The 23825-nt window shown below is 39.1% G+C and overlaps 1 protein-coding gene across 1 annotated transcript in view; it reads right to left on the reverse strand.

Annotated features, from left to right (window-relative positions):
- The window catches only part of DGKK (diacylglycerol kinase kappa), a 172769-nt gene that overhangs the window by 44150 nt on the left and 104794 nt on the right, over positions 1–23825 (reverse strand). Inside the window, exons 8-12 of the mRNA XM_007450942.1 lie at positions 11734–11836; positions 6611–6794; positions 5775–5883; positions 4856–4995; positions 3857–3938 (exon numbers count right to left, since the gene is read on the reverse strand). Coding sequence (XP_007451004.1) covers positions 3857–3938; positions 4856–4995; positions 5775–5883; positions 6611–6794; positions 11734–11836 — 618 coding nt within the window. The remainder of the gene's footprint in view (positions 1–3856; positions 3939–4855; positions 4996–5774; positions 5884–6610; positions 6795–11733; positions 11837–23825) is intronic.

Genomic DNA, 23825 nt, shown 5'->3' on the forward strand with positions numbered 1-23825 from the left:
GAAAGACATGACTTGTGCTCAAGTCAGATCTAGCTCTCTCACCAAAGTCACTGGGCACATGCAGACTGTATGGGGATGCTCATACACAAGGACACCCCTTCAAGACTGGAAAAGGTAACTGTTTCATCTAATTTCATAGAATAGAGACAGCAAAAGTTAAGAACAATGAGAAGACAAAGGGATTTGTTTCATTGAAAGAACAGGAGAAAACCCCTGAAAAAAAAAAAACTAATAAAACAGAAATAAACAATTTACTAGATAAAGAATTCAAAGCATTAGTAATAGATAGGCTAACTGAACTGGGGAAAAGAATAGATGAACACAGAATTTTAACAAGGAAATAAAAAAAATTTAAAGGTGAAATGAAAAACACACTAGAAGGAATTAACAGCAGACTAGGTGATACAGAAGAATGAATAAGTGATCTGGAAGATAGAATAATGGAAATCATGCAATCAGAATAGTAAAAAGTAAATTAAAAAAAATGAGAACAGTTTAAGGGACATTTGGGAAACACAAAGCATATCAACATAAGCATTATAGAGGTCCCAGAAGAAGAGAGAGGGAGAGGGGGCTTAAAAATGTATTTGATGAAGTTATGGCTGAAAATTTATTGAAACTGAATAAGGAAACCAATATCCAGATACAAGAAGCATAGAGGGTCCCAAAGAAGATGAACCCAAACATATGCATACCAAGACATAATAATTAAAATGGCAAAAGTTTAAGATAAAGAATTCTAAAGGCAGCAAGAGAAAATCAAAGAGTCATATATAAGGGAATCCCCATAAGGCTATCAGCTGATTTTTTCTGCAGAAAACTTGTAGGCCAGAAGGAAGGACATAATATATATATAAAGTTCTAAAAGGGAAAAACCTGCAAGTTAGGATGCTCTCCCAGCAAGATTATCATTTACAATTGAAGGAGAGATAAAGAACTTCTCAGACAAGCAAAAACTAAAAGAATTGAGCAATACTAAACCTACCCTAAAAGAAATGTTAAAGGGTTTTCTCTAATTGAAAAGGCTATAACAAAAAGTAAATTTCTATGGGAAAGGAACAAATTCCACTAGTAAAGGCAAATATATAATAAAGGCTGAGGATCAACCAAGTAAGTAAGTAGTACAAAGATTTAAAGAAAAAAATGTGAAATCAACTATAACTACAATAAACTGTGAAGGGATAAACATGGAGATGTAAAATATGACATTAAAAACACAAAATGTGGGGGAGGGGAGTAAAAAAAGTAGATATTTTAGAATGTGTTTGAAGTTAAATGAGTAACAGTTTTTAAAAAGTAGATACAGTTGTAGGTCAACATATAGGAACCCCTTGGTAACCACAAATTAAAAACCTACAATAGATATATAAAACTACAGAGAAAGGAACAGAAGCAAACCAATAAAGAAAACCATCAAACTACAAAGGAAGAAACTAAAAGAAGAAGAAAAGAACAGAGAAGTACAAACACAACCAGAATACAACTAACAAAATAGCAATAAGTACATACCTATCAATAATCACTTTAAAGGTCATTGGACTAAATACTCCAATTGAAAGATATAGGGTGGCTGATTGGATGAAAAAAGAAGACCCATCTATATGCTGCTTACAAGAGACTCACTTTGAGTTAGACACACACACAGACTGAAAGTCAGAGGATGGAAAAAGATATTTCATGTAAATGGAAACAAGAAAATGGGGGTAGTAATATTCATATAGGACAAAATAATCTTTAAAACAAAGTCTATAACAAAAGATTAAGGGTATTATATAATGATAAAATGATCAATACAATAAGAGGATATAACACTCTATCATATACACACCTAATACAGGAACACCTAAATATATAAAGCAAATATTAACAAACATGAAGGGAGAAATTGACAATAATACAAAAATGGTAGGGGACTTTAACACTTCACTTATTTTAATGGACAGATCATCCAGAGAGAAAATCAATAAGGAAATGGTGTCTTAAATGACACAATAGAACAGTTGGACTTATCTACAGGACATTCCACCCAAAAGCAGCAGAATACACATTCTTTTCAATTGAACATGGAATGTTCTCCAGGATAGATCACATGCTAGGCCATAAAACAAGTCTCAACAAATTTAAGAAGATAGAAATTATATCAAGCATTTTTTCTGACCACAACAGTATGAAACTAGAAATCAATTACAGGAAGTAAAATGGAAAACCACAAACAGGAAACTAAACAACATGCTACTAAATAAACCAATGGGACATAATTCAAAAAGAGTCATGTACCACAATGTTCATTGCAGCTCTATTTACAATAGCCAGGACATGGAAGCAACCTAAGTGTCCTTCATCGGATGAATGGATAAAGAAGATGTGGCACATATATACAATGGAATATTACTCAGCCACAAAAAGAAATGAAATTGAGTTATTTTTAGTGGGGTGGATGGACTTAGAGTCTGTCATACAGAGTGAAATAAGTCAGAAAGAGAAAAACAAATACTGTATGCTAACACATATATATGAAATCTAAAAAAAATTTTTAAAAAGGTTCTGAAGAACCTAGAGGCAGGACAGGAATAAGACACAGACATAGAGAATGGACTTAAGCACACAGGGAGTGGGAAGGGTAAGCTGGGATGAAGTGAGAGAGTGGCATGGACATATATACATTACCAGGTGTAAAATAGATAGCTAGTGGGAAGCAGCCACATAGCACAGGGAGATCAGCTCAGTGCTTTGTGATCACCTAGAGGGGTGGGATAGGGAGCGTGGGACAGAGACACAAGAGGGAGGAGATATGGGGATATATGTATATGTATAGCTGATTCACTTTGTTATAAAGCAGAAACTAACACACCATTGTAAACAATTATACTCCAATAAAGATGTTAAAAAAAAGATGAGACAATGATGAAATCAAAGAGGAAATCAGAAAATACCTCAATACAAATGAAAGTGGAGACACAACATTCCAAAATCTTTGGGATGCAGCAAAGCAGTTCTAAGAGGGAAGTTTACAGTGATACAGGCCTGCCTCAAGAAACAAGAAAAATCTCAAACAATTTATATTACCAACTAAAAGAATTAGAAAAAGAGCAAACAAAGCTCAAAGTCATCAGAAGGCAGGAAATAATAAAGATCAGAGAGGAAATAAATAAAACAGAGACAAAAAAACAATAGAAAAGATCAATGAAAGCAAGATCTGGTCCTTTGAAAAGATAAAATTGATAAGCCTTTAGTGAGGCTCACCAAGAAGAAAAGAGAGAGGACCCAAATAAAATAAGAAATTAAAGAGGAGACATAACAACCAATACCACAGAGATTCAAAAAATCATAAAAGAATACTATGAACAGTTATATGCCAACAAACTGAACAACCTAGAAGAAATAGACACATTTCTAGAAACATACAATCTTTAAAGACTGAATCAGGAAGAAATAGACAATCTGAACAGACTGATCACTAATAGTGAAACTGAATTTGTAATTTAAAAAACTCCCAGCTAACCAAAGTCCATGACTGGATGGCTTCACAGGGGAGTTCTACCAAACATACAAAGAAGAGTTAATACATATTCTTCGCAAACTATTCCAAAAATTGAAGAGGAAGGAACACACTGTAGTTAATCCATACTTTCCATAAATATTTTGAGTGAATGCATAAGTAGATGGCTGACTGAATTTTATCCCCAACACCTAACACAGTTTTTGGTAAATAACTGCTAATTGAAATGTCCCCAATCCTGAATGATCTCATCCTTATCAAGCCCATGGACTATACAAAAGCTTCTCTCTGGGCTTAGCCTATTATTTCAATGTGTAATAAAGATGTTGGCCTGAATTATAGCTAGGCAGTTGTTACCTCAAATCGGGGTACATCCATTTCAACTTGTCCTCTTAGCAATGGGGTTTGCCTGGGAGTCTCACGGATCATCACACTCCATCTGAAATGAAGTTTAAAGACAGATATTTAGGGCTCTGTTTCATCACAGGTTGGCACCAATGCTTCACATGTCACGAAAGGGGTCAAAATATTTATGTGACGGGTAGGGATGAGTTGTAGGGGTTGCCCAAGTTATCTCAGGTCACCTGATCTCAAGGTATACCCCAAGAGAGACCTCTGCTTCATGACTTCTCAAGGCCAGTGTGATGGAAGGAATTCCACCACAGAGTTCTCAGAGAGCAGTGCTTCTCAAGCAGTGGTAACTACCAAGATCACCTGAGGTGCTTTTGTAAAATACACATACCAGGGCACTACCCAAGACCTACTGAATAAGAATATTTGTGGTAGGGCCCAGCTTGGTACCTTGAAAAAGCTCCCCAGGTTATCCTTATGAGCAGCCATAAATCAAATACTATGCCCCCACATAGAAAGTCTTTCTTCTCAGAAGATTGGAGGAGAGTACTGTCTCTTCTCTAGGGCACAGATAATCCAGGCCAGTTGTTTATGAGCCCTCTTTTTTTGAGTTTCTTTGAGTATCTGATGAAGCTATAGAATAGTTTCTATACTATCCTAGAATAGAACAGAAAGATGGAAACTTTCCCAAGGAAAAATTACACTTACATGGATAATTACCCATGCAATTTGAAGTAGGTTTATAGAACCCTTGAAATTTACCAATGGGGGCTCCTGCTCTAGGATCTTTTAAGTTTGAAGAGGGTCTTCAGTGATGTTTAAAGGATACACAATAGACCCTGGCTTCTTAATAGGCAAAGTCCCCCAAATTTCCTTGCACCGAAGCCAGAAAGGCAATGAAGCTCTGTGAGGGAGTTTAGAACATTCCTGATTGAGATGATGTAACTGGGAGTAACTGGCAAGGGAATGGAAGAGCCACAACGACCTCATCTTTCAGCTACTCACCTGTCTAGAATCCTCACACTAGCTTGCTCCACTCTGTTGAGGATGTTCAGAGGTGATTTGTTTTTGTTCCAGAACGCACCCCAGCCGAGGACACGGGCCAGATCGTTACCGGTTCCAAGAGGGATGACTGCCAGCTGACACTGCAAGAACAAAACCGGGCACCCTTTTCAGACAACCTACCAAGATCCACCCATAAAAGAACCCAGAGGGTGCTTTTTGGGGAAAAAAATATGGTCTCAAAACTAGTAGCAATAAGGGACCTATGATTTTAGGAAGTGTAATAGGAAGATGCTTGAAGTTGAGTGAAATTTTCCCTAAGGACTTGGGTCCCACTCTTGGCAATACAGAACCTACTCAGTAAGGGGACACATTGCTGGAATATGACAATATTTGTAGCCATGTTTATAAAAGAGATATATAGCCACAAATTTCTATCTAGGCTGGGCCAAAGAGGTAAGGTGCCTTAAGGAGACAAAGCCACTGCAGTCAGAAGAGCAGGGGGCTGCTTAGGGATAGGGGGGAGAGGTAGAGGAACATTTCTGCTACTCTAGAGACTCAGGGAAGAAACTCAGTGACCTCAGGAGGGGTAGGGAATTGGGAGTTGAATGCTGCCTGATGCCACTTCTTTTTTTCTTGCTTTCCTCCCCTTCAAATCTTCATTTTGGGGCTTGGGAAATAGAGCACTGCTCATTTTTTTCTGCTAACTTCCTCTTTCTTCCTTCCTACTATTAGATAACCAGAAAATGGTATAGGTGAACAGGCTTAGATTGGGAATCTACCAGTCAGGTTGACTGTGAAACCAGTAGGAAACATGTATTTTACAGACAAGGAGAGTAAAGACCAGGGACTTCTTGGGATAAGCAGCTCCACACTGCCAGTCTCTTTAGCAATGGCTAAATTAAGTCAGCTAGGGACTCACCCGTTCCTGTAATCCAAAGGCATCAATCAGAGATAAGACCCAGCTCACGCTGCCATCTCCACCACAAACCACAATGCGAAAGCGAACAAAGTTCTTGAACATGCAGAGCCTGGAAGGAAGAGGGGAAAGGGGAGTTATTTCATGAGCTGATGAGTTTTACAACTCTTTCCTAAAATGTGCCAGGAGCTAAGGACTGCTGCTTCTGCACCCTGCTATCAGGCTACATGTTTCCTTTCCCTTAACCCCTATCTCTCTGTGTACCTAAGATCATAGGGAATGCTCCCACAGGCAATCCTGGAGATCAGGCCTTGCCTCAACCTACACTCTTCTTTGCCCAACCTTGTTCTGGAAGTTACTAGCTGCCTAGCCTAATCTACTTGCTGAGGCCCAGGAAGAATATCTTGCACAGTTGCCAGTGGGTTCACAGAAACCAGGGCTGAACAAACAGTCAGATGGTCTCTAAATAAAACAGGCCTGTAGTAGAGATGTATCTACTTGCCCACACAAAAAAGAGTGAGTGACAGGAATGGTGGAAAATAATATCCATTTGCCTCCTCCTCTGAAGTCAGGAGACATAGTTACCTTTTCCAACTGATAAAGGTGAAGCAAATCTGAGAGCAGGACATAGGCTTGAAAGGATTTCTGGGAGAGGGCTAAAAGTCCTCCAGCCAGCCAACTCAAGATGCTGTGGAGTTGTGTTTGTGTCCTGACTTGAGAAAATAGACCTTTCCTGCCCAGGTACTAGAACTAATTCCAGGAAGCCTATCCTACTCTAGAATGTGTAGAGGGGGGAGTCCCTTCTATAGCCGCAACTACATCCCTTACCCCATGCTTACCCGGCTGCAGGTCCACCCTTCGAAAGGTCAAACACTTGAGATGGGTTAAGGTATTGCTTGAATTTCCGGAGGAAGACTATCCCTTGGTGATCGCCACTTTTGGAGTTGATGAAGATGAGAAGGGGGCATGAACAGGCTGAAGACCAATCAAGATTCCAGAAATCTGGAGATACTACTAATTGGCCTAATAATGCATACAACAGAAAGAAAAGGGAAAAAAAGAAAAGGGCCATTTAGATGGAAGCAAGGCATGACTTAACATCAAATTTTGCAAAGACTTTTTAAAAACAACTTTATTGAGGTATAATTGATATACAAAGAACTGCATACATTTAATGTGTACAATTTAATGAGTTCAGACATATGCAAACACCCATGATACCATCACCACAATCAAGATAATAGACATCCAACACTTCCCACAGCTTCCCTGTGCCTCTGAGACTGAGGGACAGAGGGGAAGTTAGATGCAACCCAAAGGGGCTTTTATTTAAGAAAACAACAATAGCTGGTCTTTGCCCAGCTGTTGCCTGGTAACCAACATTTGCTGAGCAACTACTACATGCCAATCATCATGCTACATACTGCTAGGGGTCTAGCTCTTGCCCTCAAGCTGGGGAGACAGATTCATACACAGCAGTGTATTGGAACACAAGGAATAAAAAAAATTGGTGCCACAACCAAAGATCAATAAAATGTCAAGGGAAAACTGAAGAAGGAGAAGGTTGAGAGCCCAGGAGGAGGATCAGCACACCCAACTTGTCCTCTCTCTGCCTGGGATAGCTCAGTTCTTACACTGAGAAGATACAAGGTCAGGAGAGATGGGGAGGAAAGGCTGCCTTTCAGCCAGGATCTAATGACAGAACATATCAATGTGGAGTGAAGCAGGGAGCTTTAATCACTCCTCTAAAGTTCTGGCAGAGCAATCTAAGTTATCATACCAACTATCAGGGGAAACAAGACTATAGGGAAATTGTCTGGACAAGAGAGAGGCTTTTAATAATCCCCAACACTGAAGTTCCCCATAGAGAAGTGGAGTTATAGCAGTCTAAATTGCCATAGCCTGCCAGCTCATACTGGGTCATAGAGCCTGTTGGCAGGGAGACAGGCAGTGAGCAATGGCCTCATAGGAGATGCTAGACAAATTGTGAGCCTCCAAACCTCTGAGCTCGTGGCTTGCCAGGGATGCCCCAGCAAAAATAAATGCAAAGGGATAAAAGCATGTGGCTTGCTCCTGAATGGTGTGTGCCACAGGGAGAGAGGCAAGTTGAAGTGTCCCATTGGTTGTAACCTGGGTAAAAGGGAGCCTCAAGAGGAAGACTGCTGACTTGAGCAGATTTCATGGCTGTTTTGCCTGGAAAAATCTAAAGCAAGCTTCCTCTATGGGCCAATTTCTACTCACTGGCCAGTGGAGCTTGAAGACCTCCTAAGCCAGCTAGCCTGTCATGCACCAAACCTTCAGGGCTTGCCAGGGCTCATAGCTGCAAGGGGAGTCTGCTATGTCCCTTCAGTAGCATAGCTTGGAAGTAGTTACCCTCCCTGAACATGTTAGCCCTTTTCAACATTTTTTTTTTTACAAAATATATGTTAACACAATGGTAGTTAAGACATTCATTCATTCATTCTACATATATGTATCGAGGTCTTTTTTTTTTTTTTTTTGGCCACTCCGTGCAGGACCTAGGACCTTAGTTCCCTGACCAATCTTCCCGGACCGGGGCACGAACCCGTGTCCCCTGCATCGGCAGGCGGACTCTCAACCACTGGGCCACCAGGATTGAGGGCATTCTTTGTGCCTGTCCTTGTTATGTTCCGATATACAGTGATTGATAGACAAGATATAAATGATCTTTGCTCTTGTGGAATTTATATTCTAATGGAAGGATGCAGACCATAAATAAATACACAAATAAATATAGAAAATAATGCGATATGAAGAAAAATAAAGCAGGAAAAGGGGAATGGAGACTGATTGGGGTGTTGTTTTAGACAGGTGGCCAGGGATGGCTTCTCTGGTGAGATGACATTTGAATGAAATGAGGTAGTGAGCAATGCAGGTATCTGGGGGAAGAGTTTTTTGGGGGTCAAGAGGAAGAATAAGAACCCGCCCAGAGAAGGGAGACTGCCTGGGATGTTTGTGGACAGTGAAGAGAATAGCATGGCTGCTGTGGAGTAAGTGAGGGAGAGAGGTTACAGGGCCCACATAAAATGACAACAAAATGTTAGATGAATCCTGTGAACAAGGTGACAAAAATGGTATTGTGGGCTGGAATACAGCGATATTAGGCAGATTCATAACCAGGTAAATGATCATGTCCACAAGGTTGCTTTTGAATAGGCTCATGTTAATTGTAAGGGACTGTCCAGTACTATTCAACAATTTTAACCAATTTAAATAAAAACATGGAAGGCTAGCTTGTCAACTTTGAAGTACCTAAGGCAGGAGGGAGAGCCACTGGATGACAGAATCAAGATTGAAAAATGACCTTAACAGGCAGTAGGGTCAAAGTCAACAAGCTGAAAAGGGGATAAATGTGAAGCTTGGCCTTTAGGCATAAGGACATAAGTTGCATCAGAACAAGACAATAGGAACTTGGCTTGGCAGCATCAAGCGTGAAAAGGGCTTAGGGGATTTACTTGACTTTAAGCTCCAGATGAGTCAACAGTCTGAAAGAGCTTTAAAAAAAAGATCGTGCTTCTTTGAGCTAAGTTAATATAACCACAGTGCCCAAAACCAAGGAGCCAAGAGTCCCTCTCAAATTTGTTCAGTTCATACCACAGAAGGATGCTAAATTAGCATAAGGTTGGCTTCCTGTTCCCCTACCTGTATTTTAAAATCCTCTTTTACAGATACTAACTCATTTAACCCTCATAATGCACTTGAGTATAACTTTTATTCCCTATTGGCAGAAAACAAATGATACACGAGGCACAGAGAGGTTAAGTAACTTGCCCAAGGTCACACAGTTAGTAAATGATGGTGTATGCTCTCGGGAGTAGTAGTATCAGCATCATTTCTTGTAAGAAATGGAAATTCTTGTTCCCTACCCAGATCTACTGAATCAAAAGCTCTGGGGCAGGGGCATAGGGCCTAGAAATCTGTGTTTTAAAAAGCCTTCTGGATGATTCTGAGGCATTCTTGTATTTGACAAATACTGCATTATACTGTTTTGCCCCCATATAAATCAGGGATCCTGTCTTAGTCATATCTTATTCTCTACATTGTTTATCACTGAGCCTTATATATACACAGTATTCAGTAAATGTATTAATGAATTCATGTAACAAATCTTGACTGTGAATATACCATGTATCGGGTTTGAGTTAAGTGCTAGTGATACAAGAGCTCACAGTCTGGAGTGGGAGACATACATGTGACAAACTATAATATAGTGTGTTAAGTGCTCTGAGATATGTGTTCTGGGTTTACAGCAAAGGAAGTAATTTATTTCTCTGGAGAAATGGGGAGGGGCAATTACAGAAGCCTTTAAACAGGAGACAATGTTTGACGTTGTTCTCACCCTCTAGGATGAGAGAAGAAATTTACCAAGCAGATCGGGTAGGAAAAAGGGAAATTAGAAGACATCAGAAATGAGAGTTTGTTGACGGAATAAATAATGAATGAATGTTAATCAGCAATGGCATGTGCTTCCTCAGAAAGTCATCAAATGGATGCCTCCACCTTGGATGCTGGAGAAGGGATTCCCTAGCCTGGCCAGAGGGTTGGACCAGATCATCTTTAATGACCTCATCATCTCTAAGATGGGTGGGACTTCCCAACAGGGAACATTAAAGAGTGTATTTGCCTAGGCCAAGAAGCCAGAAGGAGTCAAGAAGATATGGAGGTTTCAAAAGATACTCCTAAGAAACCACAGGCCAAGTAACACATGATAGAAAGAAGGGCTCTCAAGAGTGACATTCAATTGGATCAAGATTGCAGATGACTAGGATGAAAGGCTAAAAGCTAACTCATGGGGCATTGTATGAGACATTACACAAAAAGAATGGCTTAGCACAGGTGCTTCTAAGCAATAATATGTCATTGGTGGAAAGCAAAAGAAAGTAGTAATGCTATTAGTTGAGCATCTATAACAAGAATAAGAAATGATATAAGATGGGAAAAAACAAACTAAAAAACCCAACTTCCACAAGAACACAGAACCTGTTGGGCCAATTACAAAGGAGGGGTGGAAGCCCCTTAACACCTATTTGGGGGTGATTTATAAGATGCTGAGGTGGCCATCCTTCAGTCTGCCCAAAGACATCTTCCCCAGGTCCCTGTGGGGTTGAGCAAAGTCTCAGATTCAAGACTTCATTGACTTTCATTAGCAGCCTGAGTAGACTTGGCTGACTAGTTTGATACTTTTCCATCTTGCCCCTAGGCCCTTCTTTCTCCTAGCCAGTCAAGTGTCTCTTATATACCAAGTCATCAATCTCATCATCTCTCTAGTCAGCTCTCTGGTAAGTGACTCTATGTGGATAAATATTTGAGTAGCTCTGAGAATAATATATGCATGCATCCCTGAGTGAGGGATGTGTGTCTGTGCATGTCATTATGGGGACATATGAGTATGCTTGCCTGCACAAAACTGTGTGAGTGGCTCATTCCATGCACCAATGTCTGTCTGTATCTGTGTTGGGGTTGGGAAATGAACTGGAAGAGACTAGAGTGGCTCAGAGTGTATGTACATGTATGTGCACACACGTACACATGTGCTGTGTCTAGTTCTAAAACTGTTGTAATGGTTACAGGAATTCTTGCCCCCTAGCTAATGCTGGCTTTTCCTTGGTAATGAAGTAGGCAGCAAGCAAAAAAAATTATTTCATGGATTATCTACTGTCTGGAAATCATGTAAAAGCTGAAATCAATTCTGATCATTTGGAAACAATTTTGACAGAGGCTACAAAGAACATGTCCACATACATATACACCATAAACAATATTCACCATCCCAAAAGTCTAAAGGAAAACATGAGCTGTCTATACACATATGCACACTCGTACTCCCAGAAATGTTTGATTGGTTGACCAGATTAATTTAATTGCAGTCTTTTTCTCTAGGCTTTGCATCTTCCTTCCCTCCCCAATATATTCCCCAATGTATTAAAGTTTAGCTACTCACCATCACCCTTGGGGTCGCTGAGGGCAGTGGGAGGAATGACTGATGATCGATGACTTCCAAACCAGCATTCCTTGGAAAACCGTCTCCTGCAGTCATCATGCACCTGGAACAACAGGAGAAGAAAGAGAAAACTTGAGTGGGGTGAGAAAAGGGTAAGATAGATCAGCATTTTGTCCCAATTCCAAAATTTAAATGCTCAGTATTCAAAACTCCCTTTCTGAGATTTGGTGCCATACACATACCCCTGACTCAACTTCTCTTTCCACTCTGAACATGCACCATCCCTGAGTGTGACCTCTGAACTCTGTTCCTTTCAAAGGTGGCTTTCAGAAGATACATATCACAGGCACTGCATAGATGCCAGTCCTAGGGCACAATTTTAGTGGCCTACAGAATGGGTAGTTTCCTTGCAGTATAAGAGTGCAAATCCTGATAACATGTTGTTATGCTTCATTCCTTACAACAACTGTGTGCTGTAGGGAAGACATATTAAGTTTGTTTTAGAAATGAAGAAACCAAAGCTCAGAGAGGTAAAGGATCTTGCTCAAGGTCAAACAACTGGGAAGTGAAAAGGCGGAGACTCTGCTGCCTTCCTCACTAATGGCATATTTCCCAGATTTCTGATTTCTTCAAGCATCATTTCCTGGAAAACTACACAGTTCCTAGAAGACATGAATCTGGCCTAATTATGCAAAACAATTAAAAGAGATCCAGAGGACAATCAGAGTCATCTTCCTTTTTATTACAATATAATTGAGATAAGCATTACACTAATTTCAGGTGTACGGCATAATGATTTGATATTTGTATATACTGTGAAATGGTCACCATAATAAGTCTAGTTAACATCCATCACTATACATAGTTACATTTTTTTTCCTTGTGATGAGAAATTTTAAGATTTACTCTTTTTTAAAAAATTTTTAAATTTTATATTAGAGTATAATTGATTAACAATGTTGTGTTAATTTTAGGTATACAGCAAAGTGATTCAGTTATACATATACATGTATCTATTCTTTTTCACATTCTTTTCCCATTTGGGTTATTACAGAATATTTAGCAGAGTTCCCTGTGCTATACTGTAGGTCCTTGTTGGTTATAAGATTTACTTTCTTAAGGAACCCTAACATCATACTAAAGGAATCCATCAAAACACAAGGAAAGAAACTGGGAGGAGAAGACAAGAACAGAGAAGAACTACAAACACAACCAGCAAACAATGAACAAAATAGCTATAAGTAAATACCTACCAATAATCACTTTAAATTTAAATGAACTAATGCTCTAATCAGAAGATGTAGAGTGGCTGAATGGATACAGAAACAAGGCCGATATATATGCTGCCTGCAAGAAACTCACTTCATATCTAAAGACACACACAGACTGAAAGTTATAGGATAGAAAAGGGTATTCAATGCAAATGGAAATTAAAAGAAAGCCACAGTAGCAGTACTTATATCAGACAAAATAGACTTTAAAGCAAAGACTGTAACAAAACAAGGAGAGACATTAAATTATGATAAAGGGGTCAATCTAACAAGACGATATAACATTTGTAAACATTTATGCACTCAACAGAGGAGCACCTAAATATATAAAGCAAATATTAACAGAAATAACTGAAGAAATAGACAGAAATACAATAATAGTAGGGGACTATAATACCTCAGTTACACCAATGGATATATCATCTGACAGAAAATCAATAAAGAAACACTGGCCTTAACACATTAGATGAGATTACCTTAATATATACACTTATAGAACATTCCATCAAAAAGCAGCAGAACACACATTCTTTTCAAGTACACATGGAACATTCTCCAGATACATCACATGTTAGGCCACAAAACAAGTCACATTAAGCATAAAAAGATTAAAATCATATTAATCATCTTTTCCGACAAAAACACTATGAAACTAGAAATCAACTACAGTAAGAGAACTGGAAAAAACACAAACACATGGAGACTAAACAGCATGATGCTAAACAACCAATGGTCAGTGAAGAAATCAAAGAAGAAATAAAAATATACCTTGAGACAAATGAAAATGGAAACATAACTCTCCAAAATCTATGGGACATAAGGTTAACAGCTGATCTTTCAGCAGAAACTCTGCAAGCCAGAAGGGAGTGGCAGGACATACTGAAACTGATGAAGGAGAAAAACCTGCAACCAAGATTACTCTACCCAGCAAGGATCTCATTCAGATTTCATGGACAAATTAAAACCTGTACAGACAAGCAAAAGCTGAGAGAGTTCAGCACCACCAAACCAGCTTTACAACAAATGCTAAAGGAACTACTCTAGGCAAGAAACACAAAAGAAGGAAAAGACCTACAATAACAAACCCAAAACAAGAATATGGGAATAGGAACATACATATTGATAATTACCTTAAATGTAAATGGATAAAATACTCCCACCAAAAGACACAGACTCGCTGAATGGATACAAAAACAAGACCCGTATATATGCTGTCTACAAGAGACCCACTTCAGACCTAGGGACACATACAGACTGAAAGTGAGGAGATGGAAAAAGATATTCCATGCAAATGGAAATCAAAAGAAAGCTGGAGTATCAATTCTCATATCAGACAAAATAGACTTTAAAATAAAGACTTTTACAAGAGACAAAGAAGGACACTACATAATGATTAAGGGATTGATCCAAGAAGAAGATATAACAATTGTAAATATTTATGCGCCCAACGTAGGAGCAACTCAATACATAAGGCAAATACTAACAGCCATAAAAGGGGAAATCAATAGTAACGCAATCATAGTAGGGGACTTTAACATCCCACTTTCACCGATGGACAGATCCTCCAAAATGAAAATAAATAAGGAAACACAAGCTTTAAATGATACATTAAACAAGATGGACTTAACTGATATTTATAGGACATTCGATCCAAAACCAACAGAATACACATTTTTCTCAAGTGCTCATGGAACATTCTTCAGGATAGATCATATCTTGGGTCACAAATCAAGCCTTGGTAAATTTAAGAAAATTGAAATCGTATCAAATATCTTTTTGGACCACAATGCTATGAGACTAGATATCAATTACAGGAAAAGATCTGTAAAAAATACAAACACATGGAGGCTAAACAATACACTACTTAATAACCAAGTGATCACTGAATAAATCAAAGAGGAAATCAAAAAATACCTAGAAACAAATGACAATGGAGGCAGGACAACCCAAAACCTATGGGATGCAGCAAAAGCAGTTCCAAGAAGGAAGTTTATAGCAATACAATCCTACCTTAGGAAACAGGAAACATCTCAAATAAACAACCTAACCTTGCACCTAAAGCAATGAGAGAAAGAAGAATAAAAAAAAAAACAAATTTAGCAGAAGCAAAATCTATGGGACAAAGCAAAAGTAGTCCTAAGAGAGAAGCTCATACTGATACAGCCCTACCTCAAGAAACAAAAATCTCAAATAAAGAATCTAAATGTACATTTAAAGGAACTACAAAAAGAAGAATAAGCAAAGACCAAAGTTAGAAGAAGGAAAAAAATAATAGATCATAGAGGAAATAAATGAAATAGAGACAAAAATACAAGAGATCAATAAACGTAACAGCTGGTCTTTTGAAAAGATGAACAAAATCAAGAAACTTATTTAGCCAGCCTCATCAAGAAAAAAAGAGATTACCTAAATAAGTAGAATCAGAAATTAAAGAGGAAAAATTACAACTTGACACCACAGAAATATGAAGGATCATAAGAGACTACTATGAACAATTATATGTCAACAAATTAAACAACCTAGAAGAAATGGAAAAATTTCTAGATCATATAATCTTCCCACACTGAATCATGAAGAAATAGAAAATCTGAATAGACAGATTTTTAGTAATGAAATTGAATCAGTAATCAAAAAACTCCCCCAAAACAAAAGTCAAGGTCCAGATGGCTTCACAGGTGAATTCTACCAAACATTTAAAAATAATTAATATTTATCACTTTCAAATTATTGCAAAAAATGAAGACAAAGGAATACTTCCAAACTCATTCTACAAGGCCACCATTAACGTGATACCAAAACCAGAAAAAAACACTGCAAGAAAGAAAATTATAGGCCAATATCTTTGATAAATATAGACACAAAAATCCTCAACAAAATATTAGCAAATCAAACTTAACAATACATTAAAAGACTTATACACCATGATCAAGTGGGATTCATTCCAGAGATGTGAGGATGGCTTAACATCCATAAATCAATAAATGTGATATGCCACACTAACAAAAGGAAGGATAAAAATCACATGATCATCTCAATAGATGTAGAAAAGCATTTGATAAAATTCAATATCAGTTTATGATCAAAAATTCTTAACATAGTGGGTATAGAGTGAACATACTTCAACATAATAAAAGGCCATATATGACAAACTCGCAGTTAACATTATATTCAAGGTGAAAAGCGGAAAGCTTTTTTTTTTTTAAGATTAGGAACGAGACAAGGATGCTCACTCTTGCCACTTTCATTCAACATAGTATTGGAAGTCCTAGCCACAGAAATGAGGCAAGAAAAAGAAATAAAAAGCATCAAAACCAGAAAGTCAGAAGTAAAACAATCACTATTTTCAGATGACAGAATACTATATAGAGAAAACACCAAACACTCCACCAAAAATCTATTAAAGCTAATGAATGAATTCAGAAACTTGCAGATACAAAATTAATATACAGAACTTCCCTGGTGGCACAGTGGTTAAGAATCTGCCTGCCAATGCAGGGGACACGGGTTCAAGCCCTGGTCCAGGAAGATCCCACATGCCATGGAGAAACTAAGCCCATGAGCCACAACTACTGAGCCCTCGTGCCACAACTACTGAAGCCTGCATACCTAGAGCCCATACTCCACAACAATAGAAGCCACTGCAATGAGAAGCCTGCGCACCTCAATGAAGAATAGCCCCCGCTCACTGCAACTAGAGAAAGCCTGGGTGCAGCAATGAAGACCCAATGCAGCCCAAAATAAATGAATAAATAAATTTCTTTAAAAAATTAATATACAGAAACCTGTTGCATTTCTATACAATAATGATGAACCAACAGAATGAGAAATGAAGGAAACAATCCCAGTTATAATTGCATGCAAAATAATAAAATACCTAGGAATAAATTTAACCAAGGAGGTAAAAGACCTGTAGCCTCAAAACAATAAGACAATGATTAAAGAAATTGAAGATAACACACCAAAAAATTGGAAAATGTGCCACACTCATGGATTGGATGATTCAATATCATTAAAATGTCCATACTACCAAAAGAAATCAACAGATTCAATGCAATCCCTATCAAAATACCAGTGGCACTTTTCACAGAACTAGAAAAAATAAATATAATTTTTAATGAAAACACAAAAGACTCCAAATAGCCAAAGCAATCTTGAGAGAGAAGAATAAAACTACAGATGTCACACTCCCATACTTGAAAGTATACCACATAGCTATAGAATTCAAAACGGTATGGTTCTGGCACAAAAACAAGATGCATAGGTTAATGGAACAGAACAGAGAGTCCAGAAATAAATCCACACTCATACAATCAATTAATCTATAATAAAGAAAGAAAGACTATACAATGGGGGAAGGACAGTCTCTTCAATAAATGGTGCTGGGAAAACTGGACAACTACATGTAAAAAAATGAAATTACAACATTATTTAACACCATACACAAAAATAAACTCAAACTGGATTAAAGACCTAAATGTAAGACTGGACACTATAAAAGTTTTAGAGGATCAATGGTGAAAAACCAAAATCATTTCCACTAATATCAGGAACAAGATAAGGTTGCGCACTCTCCCCATTATTTTTCAACATAGTTTTGGAAGCATTAGCCACAGCAATCAGAAAAGAAAAAGAAATAAAAGGAATCCAAATCGGAAAAGAAGAATTAAACTGTCACTCTGTGCAGATGGCATGATACTATACATAGAGAATCCTAAAGATGCTACCAGAAAACTACTAGAGCTAATCAATGAATTTGGAAAAGTAGCAGGATACAAAATTAATGCACAGAAATCTCCTGCATTCCTATACACTAATGATGAAAAATCTGAAAGAGAAATTATGGAAACACTCCCATTTACCATTGCAACGAAAAGAATAAAATACCTACGTATAAACCTGCCTAAGGAGACAAAAGACCTGTATGCAGAAAACTATAAGACACTGATGAAAGAAATTAAAGATGATAAAAACAGGTGGAGAGATATACCATGTTCTTGGATTGGAAGAATCAACATTTTGAAAATGACTATATTCCCCAAAGCAATCAATAGATTCAATGCAATCCCTATCAAACTACAAATGGCATTTTTTCACAGAATTAGAACAAAAAATTTCACAATTTGTATGGAAACACAAAAGACTCCGAATACCCAAAGCAATCTTGAGAAATAAAAACCGAGTTTGTGGAATCAGGCTCCCTGACTTCAGATTATACTACAAAGCTACAGTAATCAAGACAGTATGGTACTGGAACAAAAACAGAAATATAGATCAATGGAACAGGATACAAAGCCTAGAGATAAACCCCTACACATATGGTCACCTTATCTTTGATAAAGGAGGCAGGAATGTACAGTGGAGAAAGGACAGCCTCTTCAATAAGTGGTGCTGGGAAAACTGGACAGCTACATGTAAAAGAATGAAATTAGAACACTCCTTAACACCATACACAAAAATGAACTCAAAATGGATTAAAGACCTAAATGTAAGGCCAGACACTATAAAACTCTTAGAGGAAAACATTGGCAGAACACTCTATGACATACATCATAGCAAGATCCTTTTTGACCCACCTCCTAGAGAAATGGAAATAAAAACAAAAATAAACAAATGGAACCTAATGAAACTTCAAAGCTTTTGCACAGCAAAATCAACCATAAACAAGATGAAAAGACAGCCCTCAGAATGGGGGAAAATATTTGCAATCGAAGCAACTGACAAAGGGTTAATTTCCAAAATTTACAAGCATCTCATGCAGCTCAATATCAAAAAAACAAACAACCCAATCCAAAAATGGGCAGAAGACCTAAATAGACATTTCCCCAAAGAAGATATACAGATCACCAACAAACACATGAAAGAATGCTCAACATCATTAATCATTGGAGAAATGCAAATCAAAACTATAATGAGGTATCACCTCACACCAGTCAGAATTGTCACCATCAAAAAATCTAGAAACAATAAATGCTGGAGAGGGTGTGGAGAAAAGGGAAACCTCTTGCACTGCTGGTGGGAATGTAACTTGATACAGCTACTCTGGAGAACAGTGTGGAGGTTCCTTAAAAAACTACAAATAGAACTACCATACGACCCAGAAATCCCACTACTGGGCATATACCCTGAGAAATCCATAATTCAAAAAGAGTCATGTACTACAATGTTCACTGCAGCACCATTTACAACAGCCAGGACATGGAAGCAAGCTAAGTGTCCACTGACAGATGAATGGATAAAGAAGATGTGGCACATATATACAATGGAATATTATTCGACCATAAAAAGAAACAAAATTGAGTTATTTTTAGTGAGGTGGATGGGCCTAGAATCTATCATACAGAGTGAAGTAAATCAGAAACAGAAAAACAAAGACTGTATGCTAACACCTATATATGGAATCAGGGAAAAAAAGAGGTTCTGAAGAACCTAGGGGCAGGACAGGAATAAAGACGCAGACATAGAGAATGGACTTGAGTACACAGGGAGCGGGGAGGGTAAGCTGGGATGAAGTGAGGGAGTGGCATTGACATATGTACACTACCAAACGTAAAACAGATAGCTAGTGGGAAGCAGCCACATAGCACAGCGAGATCAGCTCGGTGCTTTGCAACCACCTAGAGGGGTGGGATAAGGAGGGTGGGAGACTCAAGAGGGAGGGGTTATGGGGATATATGTGTACATATAGCTAATTCACTTTGTTATACAGCAGAAACGAATACAACATTGTAAAGCAATTATACTCCAATAAAGATGTTAAAAAAATAAAAATACAACTAAAAAACAACCAAAACTCTTAGAGGAAAACATAGGCAGAACACTCTTTGACATAAATTGCAGCAATATCTTTTTCTAGCTGTCTCCCAGATTAATGGAAATAAAATAAAAAATAAAGGAATGGGACCTAATTAAACTCTAAAGCTTTTGCACAGCAAAAGAAACCATAGACAAAATGAAATGAAAACCCACAGAATGGGAGAAAATACTTGCAAACAATGCAACGGAGAAGAAATTACTCTCCAAAATTTACAAACAGCTCATGAGGCTCAATATCAAAAAAACAGGGCTTCCCTAGGGGCGCAGTGGTTGAGAATCCGCCTGCCGATGCAGGGGACACGGATTCATGCCCCAGTCCGTGAAGATCCCACATGCCGTGGAGCAGCTGGGCCCGTGCGCCATGGCCACTGAGCCTGCGCGTCCAGAGCCTGTGCTCCGCAACGGGAGAGGCCACAACAGTGAGAGGCCCGCATACAGCAAAACAAAACAAAACAAACAAACAAACAAACAAAACAAACAACCTAATTGAAAAATGGGCAGAAAACTTAAATAGACATTTCCCCAAAGAAGACATACAGGTGGCCAGGAGGCACATGAAAGGATGCTCAACATTGATAATTATTAGGGAAATATAAATCAAAACTACAATGAGATATCACTTCACACAAGTCAGATTGGGCATCATTAAAATATCTATAAACAATAAATGCTGGAGAGGGTGTGGAGAAACGGGAACCCTCTTATACTTTATGTCGGAATGTAAATTGGTACAGCCACTACGGAGAACAGTATGGAGGTTTCTTAGAAAACTAAAAATAAAGCTGCCCTATGACCCAGCAATTCCACTCCTGAGCATATACCCAGAGAAAACCATAATTCAAAAAGATACATGCACCCCAATGTTCATTGCAGCACTGTTTACAATAGCCAAGACATGGAAGCGACCTAAATGTATATTGATTTTGAATCCTACAACTTTACAGAATATTTTAATTAATGCTAACAGTTTTTTGGTGGAGTCTTTATGGTTTTCTATATATAATATTGTGTCATCAACAGTCGAGATTGGTCAAGATGGCAGAGAAGGAACACCCTGAGCTCGCCTCCTTGAACAGGCACACTAGAAATTAGAACTATTTACAGAGCAATTATTGATGAGAAAGACCAGAAGATTAGCATGAAAGTGTTACAATTAAAGAGATAAAGAAGGAACCACAATGAGATGGTTGGGGAGTGGAGACTCAGTACAGTCGAGAGCCATATCCCTGTGTGGGTGACCCACAAGTGGGAGGATAATTATAATTGTAGAGGTTCTCCCCAAAGAGCAAAGGGCCTCAGCCCCTCATTGGGCTCCCAAGCCCAGGGGTCCTGCAGCAGGAAGACAAGCCCCCAGACAGTTTGGCTTTGAAGGCCAGCAGCAATTTTTGGGAGAGCCAGAGGAATGTGGGGAAAGAGACTCCACTCTTAAAGGGTGCACATAAAATCTCACATGCTCTGGGAACGAAGTCTGAAGTGGTGGTTTGAAAGCATCCTGGGTCAGACCCACCTGCTGATCTTAGAGAGCCTCCCAGAGAGGGTCAACTGGAACTCACACTGGGGACATAGACACTGGCAGCACCCATTATTGGGAGTGTGTTATACCACATGGACACTGGTGCTGGCAAGGGCCATTTTGGCATCTTCATTCCAGCTTATTAGCACAGAGACCTAGCCCCAACTGTCAGCCTATTGGCACCAGTACTGAGATGCTTCAGAAGAAGTAGCTAGTCAGGCATGGACACAGCCCCACCCAAAAGCAGGGGGGCTGCATTAAGACCTCCTGAGCCCACAGCCACCCTGTGATCCAACCCTTACATCAGAGGGCCCAGGACCCGGCCCCACACACCAGTGCACTGGACCTAGCCACTGGACCCCATAGGGGCCCTCACAGCTAGCCATAGGGACCCAGTCTCACCACCAATGAACCAGCACCAACTCCAGGAAAATCAGGGCCCTGCATCCAGAGACCCCAGAAGTGGTCCTTCAAATCAGTGGTCCAGCACTAGCACTGGGAGCAGCCTCACCAACCAGTGGGCACACACCAGCCCCAGGGCACCCTGGGCCCCAACTCTGCCCAACAAGGAGGTCAACTCACCAACTCCAGGACCCCCAAGGCCCTGCAGCCAGAGACCCTGGGACATGGATATACCAAACAGCGAACTGGCACTAGCCCCAGAACCCCTTGAGCCTCAGCCCTGCCCACCAGCAGACCAACACCAGCTCTGAGACACCTTGGACCCCTCAGACAATCACCCTGGGATACAGCCACACTCAACACACTGACACCAGCTTTGGGACACCCCAAATGCTGCAGTCAGCTGTGTCAGGAAGCAGCCCTACCTACTAGCAAGCCAACACTAGACCAAGGACCACTGGTCCTGCAACCTACCACCACAGAACCCAGATTTGCTGACCAGTAGGCCAGCACTAGCCCTGCCCCCCCGAAAATGGCTTGATAGCCAGCTGCTTCATGACCTGGTCCCACCCACCTGCAACTGGCAGTCTGCACACAAGGTGAGGCCTGGCAACCAACCAGACCTGGTGCCAACCAGCCTACCAGACCACCCACAGCAGTCAGCACACCACAACAGAAAGACCCATGAAGCCCACATAGGGGACAAGCCTAGAGCATATAGTTCTGGTGACCAGAGCAGAGTGCACTGCTGGGACACAAAAGATGTCTCCTACAAAAGTCCACTTCTCCAAGGTCGGGAAATATAACCAACCTACGAATACATAGAAATAAAAACAGCAAATTAGGCAAAATAAGGTGACAGAGGAACATATTCCAAATGAAGGAACAAGATAAAATCCAGGAAAAAGAAATAAATGAAGTGGAAGTAAGCAACCTACGCAATAAAGAGTTCAAGGTAATGACATAAAGATGTTCAATGAACTCAGGAAAAGATTGGATGAACAGAGTGAAAAGTTAGAAGTATTCAACAAAGAGTTACACAGCATAGAGAAGAACCAAACAGAGATGAAGAAGAAAACAATAACTGAAATAAAAAAATACACTAGAAGGAATCAGCAGTAGCTTAATTGATACAGAGGAACATATCAGCAATTTGGAAGACAGAGGAGTGGAAATCACTGAAGCTGAACAGAATAAAGAAAAATGAATAAAAAGAAATGAGGACAGTTTAAGAAACCTCTGAAACAACATCAAGTGTAGTAACATTCACATTATAGGGGTCTCAGAAGGAAAAAGAGAGAAAGAGGCAAAGAACTTATCTGAAGACATAATAGCTGAAAACTTCCCTAACCTGGGAAAGGAAACAAATATCCAAGTTGAGGATTCACAGAGAGTCCCAAACAAGCTTGACCTCAAGAGGACCACACCAAGACACATTGTAATTAAAATGGAAAAATTAAAGATAAGAGGGAATATTAAAAGCAGCAAGGGAAAAGCAACAAGTTATGTACAAGGGAACTCCCATAAGGTTATCAGCTGACTTTTCAGCAGAAACTGCAGGCCAGAAGGGAATGGCACAATATATTTAAAGTGATGAAAGGAGGAAACCTACAACCAAGGATTTTCTACCTGGCCAGGATTTTATTTGGATTTGATGGATAGATCCAAAGGGTTACAGATAAGCAAAAGCTAAGAGTTCAACATCACAAAACCACCTTTACAAGAAATGTTGAAGGGACTTCTGTAAGCAGACAAGGCCACGACTAGAGATATGAAAAATCTCATTGGTAAAGGCAAATATACAGTAAAGGTAGTATTAATGATGTATAAGGGTAGTAGGAAGGTTAAAAGACAAAAGTAGGAAAACCATATATATCCACAATAAGCAGTTAAGGGTTAAACAAAACAAAAAATGTAAAATCTGATGTCAAAAAGAGCAAACTTGGAGGGGGGAATGCAGGGTTGTTAAAATGCATATGAGCTTAAGAGATCAAAACCAAAATAATTTATATATATATATATATATATATATATATATATATATATATATATATATATATATAACACACACACACACACACACACACACATAT

Source organism: Lipotes vexillifer, unplaced genomic scaffold (assembly GCF_000442215.2).
Source record: "Lipotes vexillifer unplaced genomic scaffold, Lipotes_vexillifer_v1.1 scaffold129, whole genome shotgun sequence".
In the NCBI taxonomy this organism is placed as follows: Eukaryota; Metazoa; Chordata; class Mammalia; order Artiodactyla; family Lipotidae; genus Lipotes; species Lipotes vexillifer.